This window comes from Pleurodeles waltl, chromosome 12, assembly GCF_031143425.1.
Source record: "Pleurodeles waltl isolate 20211129_DDA chromosome 12, aPleWal1.hap1.20221129, whole genome shotgun sequence".
Lineage (NCBI taxonomy): Eukaryota > Metazoa > Chordata > Amphibia > Caudata > Salamandridae > Pleurodeles > Pleurodeles waltl.
The window spans coordinates 619,463,849-619,489,187 of NC_090451.1; the positions used below are offsets into that span (position 1 = coordinate 619,463,849).

The window sequence follows — 25,339 nt, forward strand, 5'->3', positions numbered from 1 at the left end:
CAGTAAACAAATCGCTCTGACTTGAAGGCATGGCACAGTGCTATGATTTTGCTTTCATGCTGTCTGGGGTCCTTGTCTCCCTCTCTGCACATTAAAGAATGCATGAACCAGCAGGTATGTGTATCTGAAACCTATTTCCCTGACTAACTGCAGCTTTCTGCAGGCGAGATACTTCTTCCATCTATTTATCAAGAACCCATCTCCTACACCAGCAAGAGCTTTTATCTCAGGAATAAATCTTTCTGCCAATTAAGACACAGCTGCTAATGTGAAAGAGTATGCTAGACAAGCATTTAGATGCCAGCAGATTGATGGTTTTGGGTGGAATGTACCCTTAACACTCAGGTAATTTTTCATTGTTGGCGTTTGCTTCAACAGTCATAACTCCTTGCCCTTATCAGTGACTGAGTCCTTTTTGCTTTATTGTGCATCAGTTTGTTTTGCAATGTCACAGGAAAACTTAAGAACTGAGTCAAAATTTTACACTGTGGTGGATCCCACCGAACTAAGTCCACTTGCTCACTCCTTGCAAACCCTGGCAGATATGGGGCTCTCTAGGCAGAAAGTACTCTTACTTGGACTAGAGTTGCTTAGGTGACTAATAACTTCAGTAACAAAGATTAGAACTAATAATGTTCCATAACCTTCACAAAGCCCAAAAAGCTTACTAATGGAATGGGATGCTCCTTTAAAGAGTCTTTCAATCTCAACAAAACTCAGGATACATTAGCTAAACAATATTTTAAAGTACTGATTTGTAGCACACTGGTTCAAAGACAAGGACAAGAAGTTGCCTCCTCTGAGGGTGTTTAACCCGAATTTGACTTTTGACTCTAAGTGGCAAACATTGTTGCATAGGATGGGATAAATGCAGAGCGCATGTGTTCTAGTTTCGTGGAGATGGCCCCACATGTTTATTCCTTTGAAATGTTGCTGTACCTTTGAGTAGGTCTGTTTCTTTTTTGAATCTAGCATTTCACCTTCTCTTACCTTATTGTGGTTTGCTCCATAGCTTTGGGACCATTTAGACCACACTATGCTGTTCCCAGATTTCCGGCCGTACTTGAGCAGCAGTTCGTTCGATCACGATAGCAGGGACAATGAAAGGGGGCACCAGGCTCACCCTGATCTCTGGGGACCAACCAGACCCCCTCGGCTACCAATGAGGAGGTACAGAGCACGAGGAAGCTCCCGTCCAGACCGATCACCTGCTATTGAAGGGTAAGGGGCAGCTATTGATGTTGGTTTTTGTCTTTAAAATAATTTGACTTGTTACAATTCATAATTCTATAGAAATGGTGTGAAAAATACTATTCGTTATTTTGAGCGAATAAAATATGTTTGAAGTGTAAACCTGTAACTGACCAGAATCATATTTTTAGAGCACCTGTAACACTTTTCACGTTTAGCTGAGTCTAAGCTGAATATTTTTAATACTGGTGTTTGTCCGTTGCTGAATGAGATTAAAAAGATAATCATTAGTTAAAAATTATTTTTTTACTTGTTTTAAGTTGAAGTTGTATCTTATGTCTGTGAACGTGAAACTAATATGTTTCCAAAATGTTGCCATCTTCACAGGATTATACAGCAGATCTTTGCTGGATTTTTTGCGAATTCTGCAGTGCCTGGATCCCCAAATAACTTCTCATGGTAAGCTGTGATGTGTTTACTAGAGACGGACTTTGTGAAAGTGGGTGGTCCTAGTGGTGGAGTTAGAAGTAGGACATTTGAAATAACTTTCACCCCTTTCAAGTTTTGAAGTGCCCATTTAAATAAAAATGTAGACTATTCAGAAGCTGAAGGATCTGGGCCCCAAAGAAGTGATTTAATTTGATTTAAAAACGTTTCGACTTTGGTGTCCTGTAACAGCCCGCCTAATGCTGTCTACCAATGCCCTGCCTCATCTTCCATGAAATGGCAAGGTGTGGAGTCCGGCAGAAGGAGGTGATGTTGGGACTTTGTGGCACTTTGAACCTTGTTTTTTTTTTTATTGAATGTTATTGAACGAGGTTTGAGAGTGGGTTCGAAATCGATAACTTGACTGGAGCAGGGCAAAGGGCATAGCAAGATTGAGGTACAGGAACCAGAAACACTGCAGATTAAGAACAATGCAATAGTGAGAATGCTGTGGTAGAGGCTATTGATTGGAAGTTGGGATGGGGAAAATTGGTTGCATACAGGGTGGTAGATTGGAATAGTGGTAGATAGCAATAGGGCACCAGAGCCCAATAATCCTAGCAAGGTAAGCCTTATAATCTAACAGTGGTTTAGAAAGGGGAGTCAATATGACTCCTTTACTCCTCTGTAGCTCATGCCCTAAGATCTATGACCTTTAAATTCCTATGATAGCCATAAAAATTCCCAATTTTTTTAGTTTGAGAAAATTCTCCAAGTTTATTACCACAGCTGCCAATCCTGAACTGTTTTACGATTGAAGAATGTTTTCATTTTTATGAAATTCCTCTACTGTATTATTGTTTATGTGGATGATTGTAGGTATGTTTGCTTCCTTTCTTAGCCAGTTTGAGAGAGCAGTAGTATTCCACACTTAGAAAGTTATGAGTTTGGTCTTGTCAAATGCTCTACCTTCCCCAGCCATAATCTATAAAGTCTTTGAGGTTTACTGCCTTTGCTCATAAGGGTTTGAGGGCTGTTGACATTTTTGCCTTGTTCCAGAGCTCATCAGATGAAAATCTGGTCACTACATACCCTTGAATGTTGAAGTTATTGAAATGTGTTGTGTTTACACTGACCACAGCAGTCCCTAGTGTTTTAGAAATATTAGTAAGTATGGTGATAAATTAATTTGGTTTCCTGTTTCATTAACCGTATGCTAATTTCTTGGCAGTCATGCCAAGAATATGAATATTGGGCAATGAAGAAAATATCCTTACTCAGTTACCATTAAAACCTTTTGTGTTTAAGGCTTCTGCCTTACAGGTGTCAACAGCCGCACTAAGCAGACTAGATCAGGTAGAGGTGCTCCCCCAGGCATTAATATTCCATAAGGTGGCCAGACCGTTCATAGACGCACTGAGCTGAAAGCTTTAGTGATGCTAATGTGTTGTGACCCTGCCTTGTATGTAAGTCAATACAGGTGAGGAATGCCGTGAACTTCTCGCATTACAGGGTTCAAGTATTGATTACAGTTGCACCTGTGTGGCACGATAACGTAGTTGGTATACTCTGCCATGTTTTCTACTCTTTGGGTTTATAGCTCTATTTTGGACTGTATAATTTATCCAGCACAGGGCTAGGCAAAAAAAGCTGTGTGAGTCATGGAGAGGTAATTAAACTCTAACAACTAAGCTGTGCTACCTGTTCTGGAACAGAGCATGTTATTTTCACTCTTTGATGTTACAAAGTTTGATATTAGCTCGTTTTTCTGGTGTAAAGTTGCTTTGGTAATAAATTATTTTATATCTGCACCTCCAAAAGTCCCCTAGGCACTGCCCTTATTAAATAATTAGGCTGTTGTCCGCCAATCTCTTAGCATGGACTGGATCATGAATATAAAAATTAATCAGTGTGAAAATGAGTGGAGTTAAAATCTGTCAGCATATCAGGATTCATTAAATATGTTATACATTAGTTCCATATTTTACTCAAAGAAGCCTTTTAAAGGCTATAAAACTATGTTTAGCGATTATGTAGAAGCCCGTATTCAATCTTTACTCTTCAGTCTCTCATACCAAAATCTCCCTAGCACAAGTGACACCAGGTAAATACATTTTTTGCCTTTCAAGACTTAGGGCCTGATTATGACTTTGGCGGAGGGGATTACTCTATCCCAAATGTGATGGATATCCCGCCTGCCGAATTACAAGTTCATTATATCCTATGGAACTTGTAATACGGCGGGCGGGATATCCGTCACATTTGGGACGGAGTAATCCCCTCCACCAAAGTCTGAATCAGGCCCTTAGTCCTTTTTCTCAAAAGGGAAACCAGAGAGATTTTTTAGGGTTGAGCACGCAAATTGCTCTGTCCCTGTTGTTATCTCCCTACGGTCTTGTATCTATGCCCATCAGTTTGGTTGGTTTGTGGGCTTGCCTTTTAAAATTCACTTGGTTTGATTAGTGAAAGACATGCGTATGTCATGCCTTTTCTGGTGTTTAGCCCTCCTCGAGCGCACCGGCCAACTACTGAAAACATACAAGGCTCCATGTGTTCCGTGTGGTTTTTGGACTACATTATCTCTTTGTTTCACAGGCAACGCGATCTCGCTGGGCAGTAGTCGTGCACTTTGCATGACATCTATCCTTTTACATAGATACTTGCACTTTTGCTGGTAACATGGATAATTGCACTTTTGCCGCTACGTTTTACTGCACGCAAACTTCTGTTTACTTTTGTGTGTTTTTCTTCGCGCTTATGTCGGCCGTCGGCTCACTTATGTAAAACTGTGTATCTTTTCATTTTCAGTTTGTGTGATAAGAAAAGTCTGGTTAGGAGTTTACAATGCTAATAGCTCTAACTCGAGCAAACGTGAGACCCGTTGGCTTGCAAATACTTGTTTTTTTTTTTAATGTAGAGAATTCCTACCTACAAGTCATTGTTTAATTTCCCTCAAACCATTGAAGTTTTACAAGTATTTTTAAGTTTTGGCAAGTTAGCTGCAGTACTAATTGCAGACTGTAGTAGCTTATGAATAGGCTTTCGAGACAACATGTAAGGGTGCAATGCTTCAAGCACAATTTCATGTAAATAAATTTTACACATCAAAGCTAAAAGTAAAATTTAAGCCACAGTTTATAAAAAAAAGAAAAACATCAAGTCAGAGTGGATTCTAATTTAAGGCACTGTGGAATTACAGATGGCACTTTTTATATTCCTTAACAAAGTGTTTGTAAAAAGCTTTTTATGTGGCAGATGGAGGCTTCAGTGTACATTTCTAGCAGTCAGCATCCCTCCACAATCCAGACCAACAACTGGATATTTTGCCAATTAGAGTTAAAATGCACTTTTTGATTCGTCACTGTTTTGACAATGCTGTACGGCATGGAGGCCCTAGTATTGGATTACACTGTAGTTGTTTATGCCAGCTTGTTCTCCCCCATCTGTAAGCTGCAGATTACTTTTGGAAAATAATATCTTGTCTTTCCTGTAGTATTGTGGTGCCTGGAGTTACCAAGTTCAGTGTCTAGATTGTTTTACTTTGAAATTATATGCAAATGGAAAGGGGTGTTTTACCAACTAATTCAGGTTAGTCCACCCTGATTTTGGAGGTATAAATTTGGATAGAGCCCCAGCTGCACGACAAAGGTTTGATTGTTTGGGAGCATGACAACATTATGAATAACTTGTGCTTTTAAAGCTTTCACAAGAATTTTAAAAACTGTCATTTTTAATTCTGAATAATTCTGTTTGAAGGAGTGGAATGTTGCATTCCAATCCTGGGGACTACGCGTGGGGACAGAGTGGACTCGACGCAATTGTTACCCAGGTAAGAAACATTTTCTCCTAATTCCGAGTGTGAATAGTTGTTCCAAGAAGTTAAGTATAAATATATGCAAATTATGTTTTATGGTGACTTAAGACGGACCTAGCATAGGAGAAGTTTCACAAGATATCTAAACATTTTCATCTTTTTGTTCTTTGCTCTCTTCTTTATGGTCTATACCCTAAGGTTGTTGAAAATCGAAGAATAAAGTGAAAAAGACAGCTGTCTGAATACATTAATCTGATGTTTTGGCACAAGCATGGTGCAGTGGGAATGTGACAAAAATACAGCAGTAAATGTACCACTCTGTGAAAACCTTTGCTGGGGAATGTCTTCAGTAAAACACATATAGTTAAAAGAAGGAAGTAAGGAATAAAAATACCTTTTAGGTGCTGTTCTATTTTAATAGGATTTGTAACGCACATGGATACGCACACAGGGGCTCCCGACTCTAAAGCAGGTCATACCTGACTGAACCCAAATAAAGAAACTTTTGATTGGTTCAAACATAAAGCCATGTCTTGAGCGGTCTCCTAAACATTAACGCATCTGCAACCTTCCTCAGAGCAGGAGGCAACTCCTTTCATAATTTAGAAACCAAAAAAGAAGAGAAGCTACTGTCACTGCGACTTTTGCAAACTCTGGGAATCACTACAAAATGAGATGTAGTAGATCTCAGTCTTCTAGGGCTGTAAGATTGCAACCTATGGTGCAACAACCTTGGTCCTTTATTATTGTGCTCTGTGTGTGCATAAAGCTTTAACTTGAATGTCTTTGTTTTTTATGGGGAGCCAGTGCAACTTAGACAGAGTAACTGACTGTTTAGGAATCTTCTCAGGACTGATTGCGAGGCTCCCTCCTAGAGCACCTTTCCGTAAACCAGGTGGGAGGTTACTAATGCTTAAAAAACAGTTGTAGGAAGTTGGCTCTGTATATACTATCTCAAAGTGGGAGATAGTGTGAACAGAGTCCAAGGATTCCCCTTAGAGGTTGATAGTGGCAAAATTAGATAATACTAATGCTCTATTTTGTGGTAGTGTGGTCGAGCAGTAGGCTTATCAGAGGGTAGTGTTAAGTATTTGTTGTACACACAGGCATTAAAATAGGAACACACACTTGAAGACATAACTCCAGGCCAATAGGTTTTATATAGAAAAATATATGTTCGATGGCATCTGTCGCTGTAGATACACATGGTATGCATGAGCTCGCCATCTGGTGTTGGGTCGGAGTGTTACAAGTTGTTTTTCTTCGAAGAAGTGTTTTCGAGTCACGGGACCGAGTGACTCCACCTTCTGTGCTCATTGCGCATGGGCGTCGACTCCATCTTCGATTGTTTTCTTTCCGCCATCGGGTTCGGACGTGTTCCTGTCGCTCCGAGTTTCGGAACGGAAAGATAGCTGAAAACGGAAGATTTTCGACGGTTTCGTTGCGATCCGGTTAGAGATAGACACATACGACGACGCGTTGAACATCGAAGCGCTTCGGTGCCCTTCGGGGTAGATTTCGGCACCCCGTCGGGGCCTAGTCGGCCCGACCGCGTGGAGGACAACGCCGATGGAACGGACCCCGTTTCGATTCTGCCCCGAATGCCACAACAAATATCCTTATACGGACCTACACTCGGTCTGTAATCTGTGCCTGTCACCCGAGCACAGCGAAGAATCCTGTGAGGCCTGTCGGGCGTTCCGGTCCCGAAAAACTCTGCGCGACCGTCGAGCGAGAAGACTGCAGATGGCGTCCACGCCAAAAGAGCGTCGACAGTTCGAGACAGAAGAGGAACAGGAGGAATCCTTTTCCATCCAGGATTCAGACTCCGACGAGCTACACTCTACAAGAACTGTGAGTAAGACGTCGAGATCAAACCTTAAAAAAGGAAAGAAGGCCCAGGGGACGCCACTGCCAACCGGCCATGGCTCCACCCAAATTCTCGGTGACCAACAATCGGCACCGAAAAAGGCCCATTCAGTGTCGAGATCGTCCGACTCCGGTCGAGACACCGGCACGCAGCCTCCTCGAGACCGAGAGAGTGCTAAACAGAAGCATCGACACCGAGAGTTCGGTGTCGACACGGATCGACGCCGAGACAGTGGCGCCGAAGACCATAGAGGCCAAGAATTCTCGGCACAGAAAAAGAGGAAGGTTACCTCGGAGCCGAAAAAACAATCGACAGGGTTTTCGGAGCCGAAAAAAGCGACATCAGACCCTGTTTCTGGCTCCTACACTGAAGAGCATTCTATGTCTTCTCAAATGAAGAAACATAGATTTGAACAAGAACTGCAATCCACTGACGTGGATCACACGCAAAAGCGTATCTTTATTCAGCAGGGGACTGGGAAGATCAGTACCCTTCCACCTGTCAAACGAAAGAGAACGCTTCAGTTTACTCCTCAGCAACAAACAGCACAAAAGGTAACACCTCCTCCCTCGCCTCCACCTGTAACTCCGGCTTCGCCAACTTACACCCCGTCACATTCGCCAGCTCACACCGCCATGAGCCACGATGACCAAGATCAGGATGCGTGGGACTTGTACGACGCACCAGTGTCTGATAACAGCCCAGACACATACCCAACTAGGCCATCACCACCGGAAGACAGCACAGCCTACTCACAAGTGGTGGCTAGAGCAGCACTATTCCATAATGTGGAACTACACTCGGAACAAGTAGAGGATGATTTTTTATTTAACACCCTCTCTTCAACCCACAGCTCCTACCAAAGCCTGCCGATGCTCCCAGGCATGCTACGCCATGCAAAGGACATTTTCAAGGAGCCAGTTAAAAGTAGGGCAGTGACGCCTAGGGTGGACAAAAAGTATAAGGCGCCTCCTACGGACCCTGTATTCATCACCTCTCAGCTGCCACCAGACTCTGTGGTGGTAGGGGCTGCCAGAAAACGGGCAAACTCACACACTTCTGGGGATGCACCTCCCCCAGATAAAGAAAGTAGGAAGTTCGATGCAGCCGGGAAGAGGGTTGCTGTCCAAGCAGCAAACCAGTGGCGCATCGCAAATTCACAAGCGCTGCTAGCGCGATACGACAGAGCCCACTGGGATGAGATGCAGCATCTCATTGAACATCTCCCAAAAGATCTGCAAAAAAGAGCAAAACAGGTTGTTGAGGAGGGTCAAAACATTTCCAACAATCAAATACGCTCCTCCATGGATGCAGCAGACACGGCCGCAAGAACCATTAATACGTCGGTTACCATCCGTAGGCACGCATGGCTCAGAACGTCTGGATTCAAGCCAGAAATTCAGCAGGCAGTGCTTAACATGCCAGTAAACGAAAAACTTCTGTTCGGTCCGGAGGTCGACACAGCCATAGAAAAGCTCAAGAAGGACACTGACACTGCCAAGGCCATGGGCGCACTCTATTCCCCGCAGAGCAGAGGATCTTATAACACCTTCCGCAAAACACCTTTTAGAGGAGGGTTTCGGGGTCAGGCCACACAAGCTAGCACCTCACAGTCCGCACCGCCCACCTACCAGGGACAGTACAGGGGAGGTTTTCGGGGCCAGTATAGAGGGGGGCAATTCCCTAGGAATAGGGGAAGATTTCAAAGCCCCAAAACCACTACCAACAAGCAGTGACTCACATGTCACACACCCCTTCCACACAACACCAGTGGGGGGGAGGATACGTCAATATTACGAAGCATGGGACAAAATAACTACAGACACATGGGTCCTAGCAATTATCCAGCATGGTTATTGCATAGAATTCCTGCAATTCCCTCCAGACATACCACCAAAATCACAAAATTTAACAAAATACCATTCACAGCTTCTAGAGATAGAAGTTCAAGCACTACTGCAAAAAAATGCAATAGAATTAGTACCAAGCACACAAATAAACACAGGAGTTTATTCACTGTACTTCTTGATACCAAAAAAGGACGAAACACTGAGACCAATTCTAGACCTCAGAGTAGTAAACACATTCATCAAATCAGACCACTTTCACATGGTCACACTACAAGAAGTGTTACCATTGCTCAAAAAACACAACTACATGACAACCCTAGACCTCAAGGACGCATATTTCCATATACCAATACATCAATCACACAGGAAATATCTAAGGTTTGTATTCAAAGGAATACATTACCAATTCAAAGTATTGCCTTTTGGTTTAACAACCGCTCCAAGAGTATTCACAAAATGCCTAGCAGTAGTCGCTGCACACATCAGAAGGCAGCAAATACATGTGTTCCCGTATCTAGACGACTGGCTAATCAAAACCAGTTCGCTCACACAATGCTCAAACCACACAAATCAAGTCATACAAACCCTCTACAAACTAGGGTTCACCGTCAACTTTGCAAAATCAAACATTCTGCCAAGCAAAGTACAGCAATATCTAGGAGCCATAATAGACACGACAAAAGGAGTAGCAACGCCAACTCCACAAAGGATCCACAATTTCAACAGGGTCATTCAACACATGTCTCCAAACCAAACAATACAAGCAAGAACAATACTACAGCTCCTAGGCATGATGTCCTCATGCATAGCCATTGTCCCAAACGCAAGACTGCACATGAGGCCCTTACAACAGTGCCTAGCCTCACAGTGGTCTCAAGCACAGGGTCACCTTCTAGATCTGGTGTTGCTAGACCGCCAAACTTACCTCTCGCTTCTATGGTGGAACAGTATAAATTTAAACATAGGGCGGCCTTTCCAAGACCCAGTGCCAGAGTACGTAATAACAACAGATGCTTCCATGACAGGGTGGGGAGCACATCTCAATCAACACAACATAAGAGGACAATGGAACATAAATCAAACAAAACTGCATATAAATCATCTAGAATTATTAGCAGTTTTTCAAGCACTAAAAGCTTTCCAACCAATCATAACCCACAAATACATCCTTGTCAAAACAGACAACATGACAACGATGTATTATCTAAACAAACAAGGAGGAACACATTCAACGCAGTTAAGCTTGTTAGCTCAAAAAATATGGAAGTGGGCAATCCACCATCAGATTGGTCTAATAGCACAGTTTATTCCGGGGATCCAGAATCAGCTGGCAGACAATCTCTCTCGAGATCACCAGCAAGTCCACGAATGGGAAATCCACCCACAGATTCTGTACACCTACTTCACACTCTGGGGAACACCACAAATAGACTTATTTGCAACAAAAGAGAACGCAAAATGCCAAAACTTCGCGTCCAGATACCCACACAAGCAATCCCAAGGCAATGCCCTATGGATGAACTGGTCAGGAATATTTGCTTACGCTTTTCCTCCTCTCCCTCTCCTTCCTTACCTAGTAAACAAATTGAGTCAAAACAAACTCAAACTCATTTTAATAGCACCAACTTGGGCAAGACAACCCTGGTACACAACACTGCTAGATCTGTCTGTAGTACCACACATCAAACTGCCCAACAAACCAGATCTGTTAACGCAACACAACCAACAGATCAGACACCCGGACCCAGCATCGCTGAATCTAGCAATCTGGCTCCTGAAATCCTAGAATTCGGACACTTACAACTTAGCCAAGAGTGTATGGAAGTCATAAAGCAGGCCAGAAGGCCATCCACTAGACACTGCTACGCAAGTAAGTGGAAAAGATTTGTTTGGTACTGCCATCATAATCAGATACAACCGCTAGATGCAACTCCAAAACATATAGTAAATTACTTGCTCCATTTACAAAAAGCAAAGCTAGCCTTCTCTTCTATTAAAATACACCTTGCAGCAATATCTGCATACCTGCAAACTACCTATTCAACTTCCTTGTATAGGATACCAGTTATCAAAGCATTTATAGAAGGGCTTAAAAGAATTATACCACCAAGAACACCACCTGTTCCTTCATGGAACCTAAACGTGGTTCTAACAAGACTCATGGGCCCACCTTTCGAACCCATGCACTCTTGCGGAATACAATTCCTAACCTGGAAAGTTGCCTTTCTCATCGCCATTACATCTCTAAGAAGAGTAAGTGAAATTCAAGCGTTCACAACACAAGAGCCTTTTATACAAATACATAAAAATAAGGTCGTCCTACGACCTAATCCAAAATTTTTACCAAAAGTTATTTCACCATTCCATCTAAATCAAACGGTAGAACTACCAGTATTTTTCCCACAGCCAGATTCTGTGGCTGAAAGAGCACTACATACATTAGATGTCAAAAGAGCATTAATGTACTACATTGACAGAACAAAGAACATCAGAAAAACTAAACAGCTATTTATTGCATTCCAAAAACCTCATGCAGGTAACCCAATATCAAAACAAGGTATAGCCAGATGGATAGTTAAATGCATCCAAATCTGCTACCTTAAAGCAAAAAGACAACTGCCCATTACTCCCAGGGCACATTCAACAAGGAAAAAAGGTGCTTCAATGGCCTTTTTAGGAAACATCCCAATGCAGGAAATATGTAAGGCAGCCACTTGGTCTACGCCTCACACATTCACCAAACACTACTGTATAGATGTGCTATCCGCACAACAAGCTACAGTAGGTCAAGCTGTATTAAGAACTCTATTTCAGACAACTTCTACTCCTACAGGCTAAACCACCGCTTATGGGGAACTAACTGCTTACTAGTCTATGCATACCATGTGTATCTACAGCGACAGATGCCATCGAACTGAAAATGTCACTTACCCAGTGTACATCTGTTCGTGGCATCAGTCGCTGAGATTCACATGGACCCACCCACCTCCCCGGAAGCCTGTAGCAGTTCAGAAGTTACCTTCAATTTTGTACATTTGTATATATATTACTTAATCCTTTAATAGGTACATACTTACATTTTTCATTGCGCGGGCACTATTACTATAGTACAACTCCTACCTCACCCTCTGCGGGGAAAACAATCGAAGATGGAGTCGACGCCCATGCGCAATGAGCACAGAAGGTGGAGTCACTCGGTCCCGTGACTCGAAAACACTTCTTCGAAGAAAAACAACTTGTAACACTCCGACCCAACACCAGATGGCGAGCTCATGCATACCATGTGAATCTCAGCGACTGATGCCACGAACAGATGTACACTGGGTAAGTGACATTTTCATTTCTTGATTTATTTCAGAACCACAAGATTCAAAATTTGAGGTAAGTACATAAAATGCAAGGTACTTCACACAGGTAAGTATAGAACTTTGATTTAAAACAGTAGTGCACACAGTTTTGGTTAAAATGGCAATAAGTTATTTTAAAAGTGGACACAGTGCAAAAATCAACTGTTCCTGGGGGAGGTAAGTTTGGTTAGGTTTCTCAGGTAAGTAAAGCACTTCGTCAGTCTCCTGGGCATATGCAACCCACCGTTGGGGGTTCAAGGCAACACCAAAGCCATAGCACCAGCAACACAGGGCCGGTCAGGTGCAGAGGTCAAAGGAGGGCCCAAAACACATAGGCGTCTATGAAGAACAGGGGTGCTCCAGTCCTAGTCTGTATACAGGTAAGTACCTGCATCCTCGGGGAGCAGACCAGGGTTTTTTTTATAGAGCACTGGGGGGGGGGGGGGGGGGGTACACACACACAAGCCCACAAAACTCACCCTCAGCGGCACAGGGGTGGCCGGGTGCAGTAGGCAAAGTAGGCATCGGGTTTGCTATAGAAAGCCTTGGAGGGGCCCGGGGGTCACTTAGGCGATGCAGACAGGACACGGGGGCTTCTCGGGTCAGCCACTACCTAAGCTAGGATGAGGGCCGCCTGCTGGTCACCCCAGCACTGGTAGGTGGTTCCTCTCGGTCCTGGGGGCTGCTGGTGCAGTGCTTGGTCCAGGCGTCGGGTTCCTTTGTTACCAGGCAGTTGCAGTCAGGGGGAGCCTCTGGATCCTCTCTGCAGGTGTCACTGTGAGGATGCAGGGGGGTCAACTCAGGAAGTCTTCGTCGTTGGAGTCGCCTGGGAGTCCTCTCTGCAGTGTTGGTTGTCCTGAACTGAAGCCCGGGGCATCGGGTGCAGAGTGTGAAGACTCACGCCTCTGGCGGGCAGTGAGAGTCTCTGTAAAGTTGTCTCAGAGTTGCACAGTTGTTGCAGTTTCTGAACAGTGCAGCTGTTCTCTGGAGTTTCTTGGTCCTTTAGGTGCATGGCAGTCCTCTGAGTCCTCAGAGGTCGCTGGTCTCGCTAGATGTGTCGCTGTGCAGATTCTTTGAGTCTGGAGACAGGCCGGTAGGGCTGGGGACAAGTCAGTTGGTGTCTCCGTCGTCTCTGCGGGGCTATCAGGTCAGCGGTCCTTCTTCTTTCTTCAGGTTTCTGGAATCTGATTTCCTGGGTTCAGGGTCACCCCTAAATACCCAATTTAGGGGTGTGTTTAGGTAAGGGGGCAGTAGTCAGTGGCCACTGTCCTTGAGGGTGGCTACACCATCTTTGTGCCTCCTCCCTCAGAGGAGGTGGGAACATCCCTATTCCTACTGGGGGGGAATCTTCCAAACTCAAGATAGAGGATTTCTAAAGGCAGGGGTAACCTCAACTCAGGGCACCTTAGGGGCTGCCCTGACTGGTAGTTGACTCCTCCTTGTTTTTCTCATTATCTCCTCCGGACTTGCCGCCAAATGTGGGGGCTATGTCCGGAGGAGCGGGCATCTCCCCTAGCTGGGATGTCCTGGGGTGCTGTAACAACAGGCAGGAGCCTTTGAGGCTCACTGCCAGGTGTTACAGTTCCTGCAGGGGGAGGTGAGAAGCACCTCCACCCAGTGCAGGCTTTGTGACTGGCCACAGAGTGACAAAGGCACTCACCCCTTGTGGCCAGAAACTCGTCTGGTTGTGACAGGCTGGCAGAAACTGGTCAGCCTAGCACTAGGAGTCGGACTGGTTTTCAGGGGGCATCTCCAAGATGCCCTCTGGGGGTATTTTACAATAAATTCCACACTGGCATCAGAATGCATTTAGTGTGCTGAGAAGTTTGATACCAAACTTCCCAGATTTCAGTGTAGCCATTATGGAATTGTGGAGTTCATAATTGACAGACTGCCAGACCATATACTCTTTATGGCTACCCTGCACTTTCAATGTCTAAGGTTTGGCTTAGACACTGTAGGGTCATAGTGCTCATGCAACTATGCCCTCACCTGTGGTATAGAACACCCTGCCGTAGGGCTGTAAGGCCTGCTAGAGGGGTGACTTTCCTATGCCACAGGGAGTGGGTTGTGGGCATGGCATTCTGAGGGGAGTGTTATGTTGACTTAGTCTTTTTCTCCCCACCAGCACACACAAACAGTGAGGCAGTGTGCATGTGCTGAGTGAGGGGCTCCAGGGTGGCATAATACATGCTGTATCCCTTAGAGACCTTCCATGGCCACAGGGCCCTTGGTACCAGATGTACCATTTATAAGGGACTTATCTGTGTGCCGGGGCTGTGCCAATTGTGGGAACAAAAGTACAGTTTACGGAAAGAACACTGGTGCTGGGTCCTGGTTAGTAGGGCCCCAGCACATTTTCAATCTTAACTGGCATCAACAAAAGGTAAAAAGTTAGGGGGGTAACCATGCCAAGGAAGGCATTTCCTTACAGTGGTTCTTTGTGCAGAATTTGGTTAAAAAAAAAATTCCATGACTTTTCTGGCCGACCTCAATATGTCAAAACAAATGACTGACTGTTTTTTCACTTGTGTCTCAAATTATAATTTGTTATCCATCCACATTTGCAAATTCTTAACCACACTTGGGCTTGGGTACCAGGAGAATCTGGCCAACAGTTAAGGGTCAAATAATTTAGATTATTTTCAGTTATCATTACTTTTTTTCTCCCCATTACGTATTAAGCAACAAGAAGCTACCCATTTAGCTAATGTGGTAAGGCGTGGTTTTTGTAGCCTTGCCTTGGAGTGTGATTGTGGGGACAGCGAAATTGCGATCTCATGCTGCTTAACATCCTTGACCAAGGTAAAGAGGGCTTCAGGGAATCGGCCACTGTGAGAGCAATCACACCTAGAGTGGAGCAGAAATACAAGCATTCCACTCAGGATTCAAAGTACATCATTGGAAATGTTCCTGCAGGTTCTATTATTATAGCTACTGCAAGGAAGAGAACCAACGCCCCCATGTCACAGGTCCACTGCCCGAGAAAGAAAGAGGCTTGATTTGGTGAGCAGGAAGATATAAAGGGAGGCTGCTAGCCAATGGAATTTAGCTAATTCCAGCGCTGTAATGAACCGCTACGGGCGTCAACAGTGGGAAGAGATAGAAAGTCTCATGCAACACCTTCCTGATGAATATTGCAAAAGGGTCAAGGCATACAGGAGGGAAAGAATACCCCAATCACCTCAAGTCAGCACTGGACGCGGCAGTTACAGTCAGAAGACAGATGTGCACAAGAACAGCCCTCAGGAGGCCCACCTGGCTCAGGGTTTAAACTGGGGATTCAGGCCTCCATAATAAACGTGCCTTTCACAGGGGGCATCCTATTCGAATAAACAGTGGACAACACCCTGCAGAAAATAAAAAAGGATAATGAGACAGCAAGGGAAATGGGAGCACTCCAGTTTAGGGGCACACCGAGGAGGAGGAGCCCCAAGCAGAAGACAGACTGGTAGACTGACCTTCGTGACAGAGCAGCAACAATAAGGTACCTCGCATCAGGCCACACAACTGCCAACATATCAGCAATGGCAGCACCCAGCGAGACAGCCCTTTAGAGGAAAGGAATGAGGAAGAGGCCAGCCCCCCAAGAGCACTGGGACATCAAACAAGTGGCTCCTGCAATGAAAATGGCAAACACATAACACCAGTGGGGGCAGAATAAAAGGATGCCTCCAGGAATAGAGGAAAATACCATCAGACAAGTGGATCTTGAATCTAATCTGTCACAGATATTACATTGAATCAACAAACAACTTCCACAAACTCGCTCCAAAACTGAAGGCTTTTCGTGGAGAGGAATTATTACAGCTCAGAAAAGAGGTCAGTGAATTAATCCTAATGAGGGCCATTGAACGCATACCAGAGCAAGAGGAAAACCAGGGGAATTACTCACCTTATTTCCTGGTCCCAAAACAAGATCTAACCTTAAAACCAATTCTGGACCTCAGATTTCTAAACCAATTCATTCAAACACAACAATTAAACATTGTAGAAAGTATTACCGCTCCTGAGAGAATGAGATTATGTTTGCCACCTTAGCTCTAAACGATGCATACCGGCACGTACCTATGAATCTAAGACACAAAAGATACCTCTGTTTTGTCCTAGAGAAAAATGACTACCAATTAACAGTACTGCCCTTTGGCTTAAAGTCGGCACCAAGAGTCTTCACAAAGGTATTCCCAGCTATAGCGCATCTAAGAAAGACAGGGAAATCATGTCTGCCAGTACCTAGACAATTGGCTAGTGAAAGCACAATCAGTGGGGAAGTATAGAAGGACATGCAAAGGATCATGCACATGCTGCAACTTGTAGGCTTCACAATAGACCACAAGAAGCCCCCACAGCCAGAGCAAGTAAAGTGTTTCTAGGAGCTACATTGAACTCCAACCCAGCAAGAGCATACCCTGTTCAGAAGAGAACACAGGTGGTCGAAAAGCAGACTCGCCTCTGCCAGAAATGTCGGTCTCCGACAGTGAGGACCCTCATGAACTGTTGGGCATAATGGCATCATGCATACCATTGATCCTGCATGCAAGCCTACACATGTGACCCGTCCAGGAATGGATCTGCAACAAATGGTTGTCTCAGCAAGAGTACAGAAGGATAAACAATGGTGGAACTCAACAAACATAAATGTAGGGAGGCCGATCAAAACACCTGCTCCAACTGTGACCATAAAAACTGATGCATCCCACAGAGGTTGAGGCGCACACACAGGAACACTGAAAGTACGTGGGTTTTGGAATTACATAGATGCAGTGAAGCAGATCAGTTACCTGAAGTTAAGACGGACTACCCAGCCCAAAGGGAGTTCCAGGCACATTTAACAGGCTAAAATGTTTTGATACAAACACACAACACAACCACCATGTTAGACCTCAACAAACAAGGGGAAACAAAATCCTTCACCCTATCAAAGCTAGCCCAAGAGATTTAGCAATATGTGATACAACGACAAATAAGTCTACAGGCAATACACCCATCAGGGGAGCTCAATATGAAGACAGACAAATTGAGCAGACTGGGACTAACTCACATGAGTAGGAGATAAAGCAGGAAGTCCTGCAAAGAATTTGCAACACTTAGGAAATGCCAAGCATAGACTTGATTTGCACACCAACAAATGTAAAATACCAACACTTCACCTCCAGGCTTCCTCACCCCAGTCAAAAGGAAATGTCCTGTCAATAAGCTGGTCAGGGAAATTTGCATACGCCTTTCCTCCAGTTCCCCAGGTTCCAAGGGTACTGGAGAGGGCCAGGCAATTGAGAACAAGACACTCTTTCATAGCCCCCAGTGGGCAAGACAGACCTGGTACTTGGATCTACAGTACATGTCGAAGGGCCAGATATCCACAATCAAACCAGTAAAAGACCTACTGACAGTACACCACAGGTATGTGTACCACCCAGAGCCAGCCTTATTCAGCCTAGCGGCATGGCTCCTGCATACCTAGAATTTAGACCCCTGTAGCTCCCCCATGGACAAGGGAAATCCTGAGGAAAGCTAGAAAACCAAGCACACGAAATGCTACACAAATAACTGGAAAAAATGCATGTATTAGTGTGCAAACAACAGAATGTACTCTTAACACATCAGGAAACAGTGCCAATATACTTCACCTACTTGGTGGACAGTGGCCTCAACTATGCATCACTGATAGTGTATGTAGCAGCAATAGTGGCGTACACTGGGTACCAGCCTTTTCACTTCCCAAATAGTGAAGAGATTCTTAGAGGGCTCTAAAAGCATGGCACTACCATGATCTGTTCCACCATAGTTATGAAACCTGAACACTGTATTAACAAAGCTGATGTCAGAACCCTTTCAACCCATGCACAAATTTGATGTAAGATCATTCGCTGTAAAAAAAAACAAAAAAACACAGCCTTTCTAATAGCGATCACATATTTGCGCAGAGTAAGCAAGTTCCAAGTACTAAAAGTTCTAGGACAGTATTTACAAATCCACAAAGACAAGATGGTCCTTAGAACCAACCCACACTTTATGCCAAAGGTAGTAACTCATTTCATTGTTAACCAAAGCATACAACTGCCAATTTTCTTCCAAGAACCAAATACACAAGCTGAAAGAACCTCTAGATGTATGAAGGGCTTTAATATATTACTTGTAGGAAACAAAGGAGGTTCACAAAGGGAACGAGCTATTCAATTAATTTGCCAAGGCAATCAAAGGATCACCTGTGTCCAAGGAAACAATTTCAGGATGGATTGTTGAAACCATTAAAACGTGCTACTCAGAAACTGAAAAACACTTAGCTGTGTGTCCCAGAGCACACTCAACCAGGAATAAGGGTGCAACACTAGCGTTCGTAGCAGACTTGCCCATTGTGGAAATCTGTGAAGCAGCAACATGGGACATGGGCATCTCCACACACCTTCGCAAAGCACTACTGTGTGGACATTTAGATGAATAAAGAACAGGTGGAACAGAAGATACTGCAAGACCTATTTACAAACTGATCCCAACCAACCCAAGTAAGTGTGGGATACCACGGTATAATCTAATGCACAGCTTGTGAATCCAAAAAAGGATTAATTCTGCCAAACAAAATGGTTACTTAACAGTAGGAGTAGTTTTGCAGCTTGAAGAGTTTTCTGGATTCACATGCGACCCACCAACCCAAAAATTGGGACAAGAAGCAAACAGGTGAGAGAGAGAGAGAGGAATGAAAGAGAAAAGGAAAAAAAATAATCTTTAGATGGCAACCATGTACAAGAACTTCAAGGGTGCCATCTGACGTCACACAGAGGACGGACTTAGCACCAAATGGTGGATGATGATACCAGGGAGCTGGGGATGTGGGGTGGTTAATGGGGACAGAGAAAGACTAGATCATTTCCAGACCCAACCACTAGATAGCGGATGATACACTTGTGAATCCAAAAAACTACTAGCCGCAAAGCTATTCTTACTAGTAAGTAACCATTGTGTTTTGCAATGTGTATCAAATTATTTCCAGAAACTTCCATTGTAATGTATACTTATAACATTACTTCCTTACCCTATAGTTTCTTAAAATTTAGTGGCTTTGCATGAACTTGCTCCAGCCACAACCCGCTCTCCAGCTTATATCTGCATTACCTTGCACCCTTGGAATCTTTTAATTTTACTTTTGTGTTAAGAGTATCAATATATTTGTCCTTGAATCAGAACTCGCTGTTATTTCGGAATCTAGGACTGCAGATGTAGAGATGGCGCTCTAGATTCTTGAAGGCTAAAATACAAGTACTGTTCAGAGTACAACAGTTTCCAAATTTCATTGCACGCTTACATTATTTACAAGTCTTTCTGCAAGAATGACCAAGTAACACTAGCACTGGTATGTAACATTTTTTGATGCACTGGAAATTTGTAATTGTATCCAGGAGCAGGATGATGGCTAAACCTCTTTGTGTTATCAGCTTCTTGATGACCTGCACTTTATTACTCTGTTTTCTGCCTGCAGTCATTTTATACTCTAGAGCAGTGGTTCCCAACCTGTGGCCCGGGGACCCCTGGGAGTTCGCAAACCCTCCACAGGGGTTCCGTGACTGCTTAGAAAACAAATAATATTACCAGATTAATAAAGTGTATATAAATAAAATGACTAAATGTACAACTGAATATTTTAAATAATAATGTAAATGTCAAGGAATATGAAATTGAAGGCTAAAAATTAAATTAGTATCCACAGATTGAGTTGTGGGAGCAGTGCAGGTGCATTAAACAGAATATAGTATGGAAAATGTGTGGCTTCAATTGAATTTAGGAAAGCTTCAACCTTTCAATTAAAATTATATTTTTTTATTTTTTTAAATTGTATTTGTTTGATGGACTGCTTGTTTCTGTATTTTTGTGTGTGTATTGTTTTGCAGTTCAAATTATCAACAATTCTTTAGGCCTGGGTACCTTGCTTCCAGGTACCAGTACAGATAAAATGGGGGTCCACAGAAGTCAAAGGTTGTGAACCACTGCTCTAGAGCAGAGGGACCTGCAGTCTATTAGGTGTGCATGGAAGGGTTTGGAGGCACATTTGAGTTAGGCAACAGACATGCCCATGTTCCAGAAATATCAAGAAAAGAAGACCTATGCAGTGCAAGGATGCTTCGTTGTCTTCCAATATTGGCCTTCAACATGTGTGGATGAAGTGAGACTCTGAAGTCGAAGTGCAAAATTCACAGTGGGTTGTATCTCATAATGACTGCAGTGCCATCAGTAAGGCAATATGTCTGGTACAAAATTCAGTTAGTACAGCAAGAGTGTAGAATACATGATAAGAATCCTGAGAAACTGATGTCCGATTCTCTTTGTTAAATTATGCCACACATTAGTGATGATCTAATCTCAACAGTAGCTCAGTGCATTAGTGGAGGGTGTTAAATTTCTCTTTAAAATGGGGCTACATCCTGATGCATTATTTTAAGGGGAGTCCTTAATCAAGATATGGTTTTGAAAAATACTTTTATCACTACATAAAACATTTTGGGGTTTATTCTTATCTTGAAGTAATTCAGAATACCAGAATTGACCAAGATTTTAGGATATGGAAGAATTGCTTTGTATCTGGCAACACCTTGAAAGTTACTTCTCCTTTTTGTTTTCTCCTGCTTCTGTAATTGGCATTGATGCCCCTCCAGAGTTTGTTTACGGTAATTGTTTGAATGATATTAACATTTTATAAACCATGATGCACGATTCTGACAAAGTAAAATAATTCCCCATAAGGTAAATACCCCATGCATTAGTCAATTTGCTACTCTTCAGGAAAGAGAGCATGATTTTCTTTTTTTATTAATATTTTATTTGCTCTTCCAACGGAATGTACGTCTTAAGTTAGGTGGAATTTGTACAGTAAGGTCCCCACACCCATTAAATGTCCAGCATTGTGACTGAAAATGCCACAGTGAAGAAAACGTCTCCTTCAGGAGGATTGAAGAATCATTAAATACTGCAATGTTTTAATTGATGATATTGCTCTCTAAATTGTAGAAAGAGAGACAGCATGCGAAATGTTTCTTAAAGCAAACGGCAAATAACAACATTTTTAAAGCAAATCATTGTGGAATGAGGTAAATCTTTTCATGGGACAGATGTGTTATGCCATTTTCTTGACATTATATACTTTATTTTGCTAGTTTAAGAATCTGTACAATAGTCTGTTTTGGTAAACTCATTGTAACATAAAGCTACTGCACCTGTTTTCATATGCAGTCAGAATTATTTGTTTGGAGAACATGAGGTCCTCCCTTACATGAATAGAAGATTTGAACTAGTGGAATTCAGTCCGATGGCCATTACTTCCACATCTAACCAGTATCTTATTATCTACACACAGTCTCTTCATGCAGACTTTTCCCCCTTTCTTTAAGCTTCTGGGACAGTTGGAAAACACAGGACCGCCTCCAGCAGAAAAAGAGAAGATTTCTTCACTTCCAACCGTGACAGTAACTCAGGAGCAAGTTGGTAGGTTGAAAGTCCTTATTTTACACTAATTCCCCTTCTTTTCTCTACTTATTCTTCAAAGACACCTATGCCAGCCTTTTCAGATTAATATTGCATTATAAACTATCCTTAGACTGGCAGCTTCCCAATTAATTGAAATTCTAGATCCCTGATTGCACATTATTGTAGAGTATTTCTGAAACAGGAAATGTTCATAAACACTGGATTATCTTCAGCCTTGTGTAGAATTACAGAACAAGTTATTTCTTTAGCTATTGTTATAGATGTATCAGAGTTAAGGCTTTTTAGGTCGCAGCCTTCCAGATAGCACAGCTGCCTCATTTGCTGAAGACATCTTGGGGACTTTCAGAAAGTTGACCTAGGCATGTATTCCGCTCATTGATTACCATTGGCTTTGTGGTTTATAACTCAGACTTTCTGGCTTTCCATTCGCTGACTTTATTTGCTGTAGGCTTTCCAGGTTCAGTTCGCCTCCCATCCTTTGAATGAACTGTGTTAACTTAATTCTTCTCTGAACTTGCTTTCCGTTAATAGGCCTATAAATCTTGTTGTATCGTCACATTTGTTGTCCATTCAAAGACCAAGGTCACATGTCAGGCGCTATCTTCCAAGGGTGCTTATTTAATTTTCTTTCTCTGACTTTCAAGTGAGCCGATTTATGTGACAATGTTGCTGGATACTGGGGATAGAAAAAAGGGTTTTTTTCCCCTAGCAAATGACAACATTTAAATGGGCTATGTAACTATTTCAGAATTATAAAAGAACAAACGAAGCACATTTTTTGTTATTTCTGTAGTGTGTTGGAAAAAATATTAAATGTAATCAAAATGAATCCTTAAACTAGGTGATGCAATTCCCACACATTTTCTTCTGTGCACTGTAATAGTTTTATTTGTAAAACTAAAGTCTGTCTGTGCAAATGTAATGATCATTTCCATTGAAAATGTGTGGTCTCAAATGGCAGTGTGATATCTCACCATGAATACTCCACTCCACGCTACTCCACACCATTCCTTTGCACTACTCCACTTCAAACCACTCCACTGCACTCTGGACCACTCCACGTCACTGCACTCTGCCAGTTCATGCTACATCTTGCTACTCTACCCTGTACCACTCTATTCTACACCATTGTACTCGTCTGCAGTGCACTCTACACCACTCCAGTCTAAGGCACACCAATCTACTCTGCACAACTCTACTCTATGGCACTCTGCAACACTGCACAGTACGCTAATACGTTCTATGCTCCTGCACTCTACGCCAATTCACCGTACACCACTGTAATCTACTCTGCACCACTGCACTTTACCCCACTTTACCCTACGCTTTACACTCTGTGACACTCTAAGCAACTGCACTCTCCCTGCCCCACTCAACTCTACATCACTGTTGGAAATGGCCCTTTTTGCAGGGTGTTCCTTGACTTTTTGCCTCTGACCTCCTGTTTTTTGAGCCTGTGCTAAATTTAGTTTTTGCTGGCTTTAGGACTCTCAGCACTTTACCACTGCTGACCAGTGATAAAGTGCGAGTGCTCTCTGACTAAATTGTATTGGTAATTGGTTTATCCTTACTAGGTAATCAAATCTGCTAAGCATGGTTTATCCATGCTTGGTTGATTTGATTAACTAGTAAGTCCCTAGTACAGTGCACAGTTTGTGCCCAGGGCCTGCAAGGCAAATGCTACTAGTGGGCCTGCAGCACTGATTGTGCCACCCCCATGAGTAGTTCTGTAAACATGTCTCCGACCTGACACTGCAGTGTCTGTGTGGGCAGTTTTAACTGCCAGTTCAACCTGCAAGTGACCCACTTGTCAGGCCCAAACCTTCCATTTTCTACATGTAAGTCACCCCAAGGCAGGTCCAAAGCAGACCCATGGGCAGGGTGCAGTGTATTTTAAATGTAGGACGTGTACTGGTGTGCTTTACATGTCTTGATTTTGAAATACTGCTAAAAACAAATTCACTATTGCAAGGCCTATCTCTCCAATAGGTTAACATGGGGATTGCCTTGAAGAATCGTTTATGTGTAATTTCCTATTTGGAGCAGATAGAGAGATAGGGTTTGGGGGTGTCTGAACTCACAATTTAAAAATACACCTTTTAGTGAAGTTGAGGTGTGCCCTACATATTCTTATAGGTTTTCCTGGGCTAGAGTGGTGGGAGGAGCTGACACCTGCACATGAAGAGGGGTGTGCCTGTCCTACACAAAGCAGTCTCAAATCTCCTAAGTTGTGTCTGGGGCTAGAAGAAGTAGGGTCTTGTGCACTACAAAGACTTCTCTTTGAAGTTTGCCTACTTCAAAGACAGAAATTAGTATAAGTATTGGGCCTCTGAGACCACAACTTCACAACACTTTTGGACTGAGGACATTCTGTCAGGAAGAAGAGCTGGATGCTAAAGGAGGAACTGCCACTCTGTGCCTGTTGCTTTGTTGTGTTGGCCTTCTGCTTGCTACTTCTGTTCTGGGAGTGAGAGGACTGGAGTTTGCTTTCTACATCTTGCTTTCCAAGGTTCTCCAAGGGCATGAACTGAGCTTGTTTCCTGTTAGAAATCTCAGGGCCATCAAATACTGCATCTGCCAGTGCCTGAACTCTTCTGCTGAGAGTCCTGACTTGCCAAGTGGTGTCAATTTCAGTCCGTTGGCCCTTGGAAGTGGAAACTGGTGTCCTAAGAAAGAAAATTCATGCATCGGATCACCACAACTGAAAATTGATGCATCGCCTGGCTTGTGACAAAAAAATCGTCATAGCGCCTGCCTTGCAATGGAAGGATCGAATCAGCATCTGTAGGACCGAAGCAGTGCCAGTCGCACCGCTACTCTATCGTCACAGTGCTCTTGGATTTCCCACGCATCGTCCCTGGGCGTCATTTTCGCATCGACCGCAGCACGGAACCCAGGGTGCATGACAGGAAACTGACGCATCCCCTCTCCTGCGGGGGACACACAAAGCATCACCTGTCCTGCCAGTAAAGAACTGACGCATCTCCTCTCCTGCGAGGAGAGAATAAACGCATCATCTTCCCTGTCCGTAAGGAACTGATGCTTCACCTGCCCTGTGCAGTCAGGAACCAACGTATCGCCTTGTTTTCCAGCACCGCACCTCCTCTGAGGCCTGCATCGTCTGTTTTTGACACATCTAGATACTGTGTCTTTAAAAAGAGACAGCTGTTGATTCCTCTGGATTAAAACTCTTTGCAACTCTTTAAAAGTGATGTCTTTGCTTGTGTAAGTTGGATTTTTGATGTTTTGGTCTTGTTTTCTCCGTATAAATATTGACTATTTTTCTAAATGGGTGTGGAGTCCTTTTTTTTTTTAATTTTGTTACTGTGTGTGTTTATAAATACTTTGCACATTGCTTCTGAGATAA

General features: G+C 43.3%; 1 protein-coding gene across 1 annotated transcript in view; it reads left to right on the plus strand.

The window, feature by feature from the left end:
• Positions 1–25,339, plus strand: part of RNF115 (ring finger protein 115) — a 109,972-nt gene that overhangs the window by 60,608 nt on the left and 24,025 nt on the right. The window contains exons 4-7 of the mRNA XM_069217944.1: positions 1,013–1,221; positions 1,579–1,650; positions 5,374–5,446; positions 21,876–21,969. Coding sequence (XP_069074045.1) covers positions 1,013–1,221; positions 1,579–1,650; positions 5,374–5,446; positions 21,876–21,969 — 448 coding nt within the window. The remainder of the gene's footprint in view (positions 1–1,012; positions 1,222–1,578; positions 1,651–5,373; positions 5,447–21,875; positions 21,970–25,339) is intronic.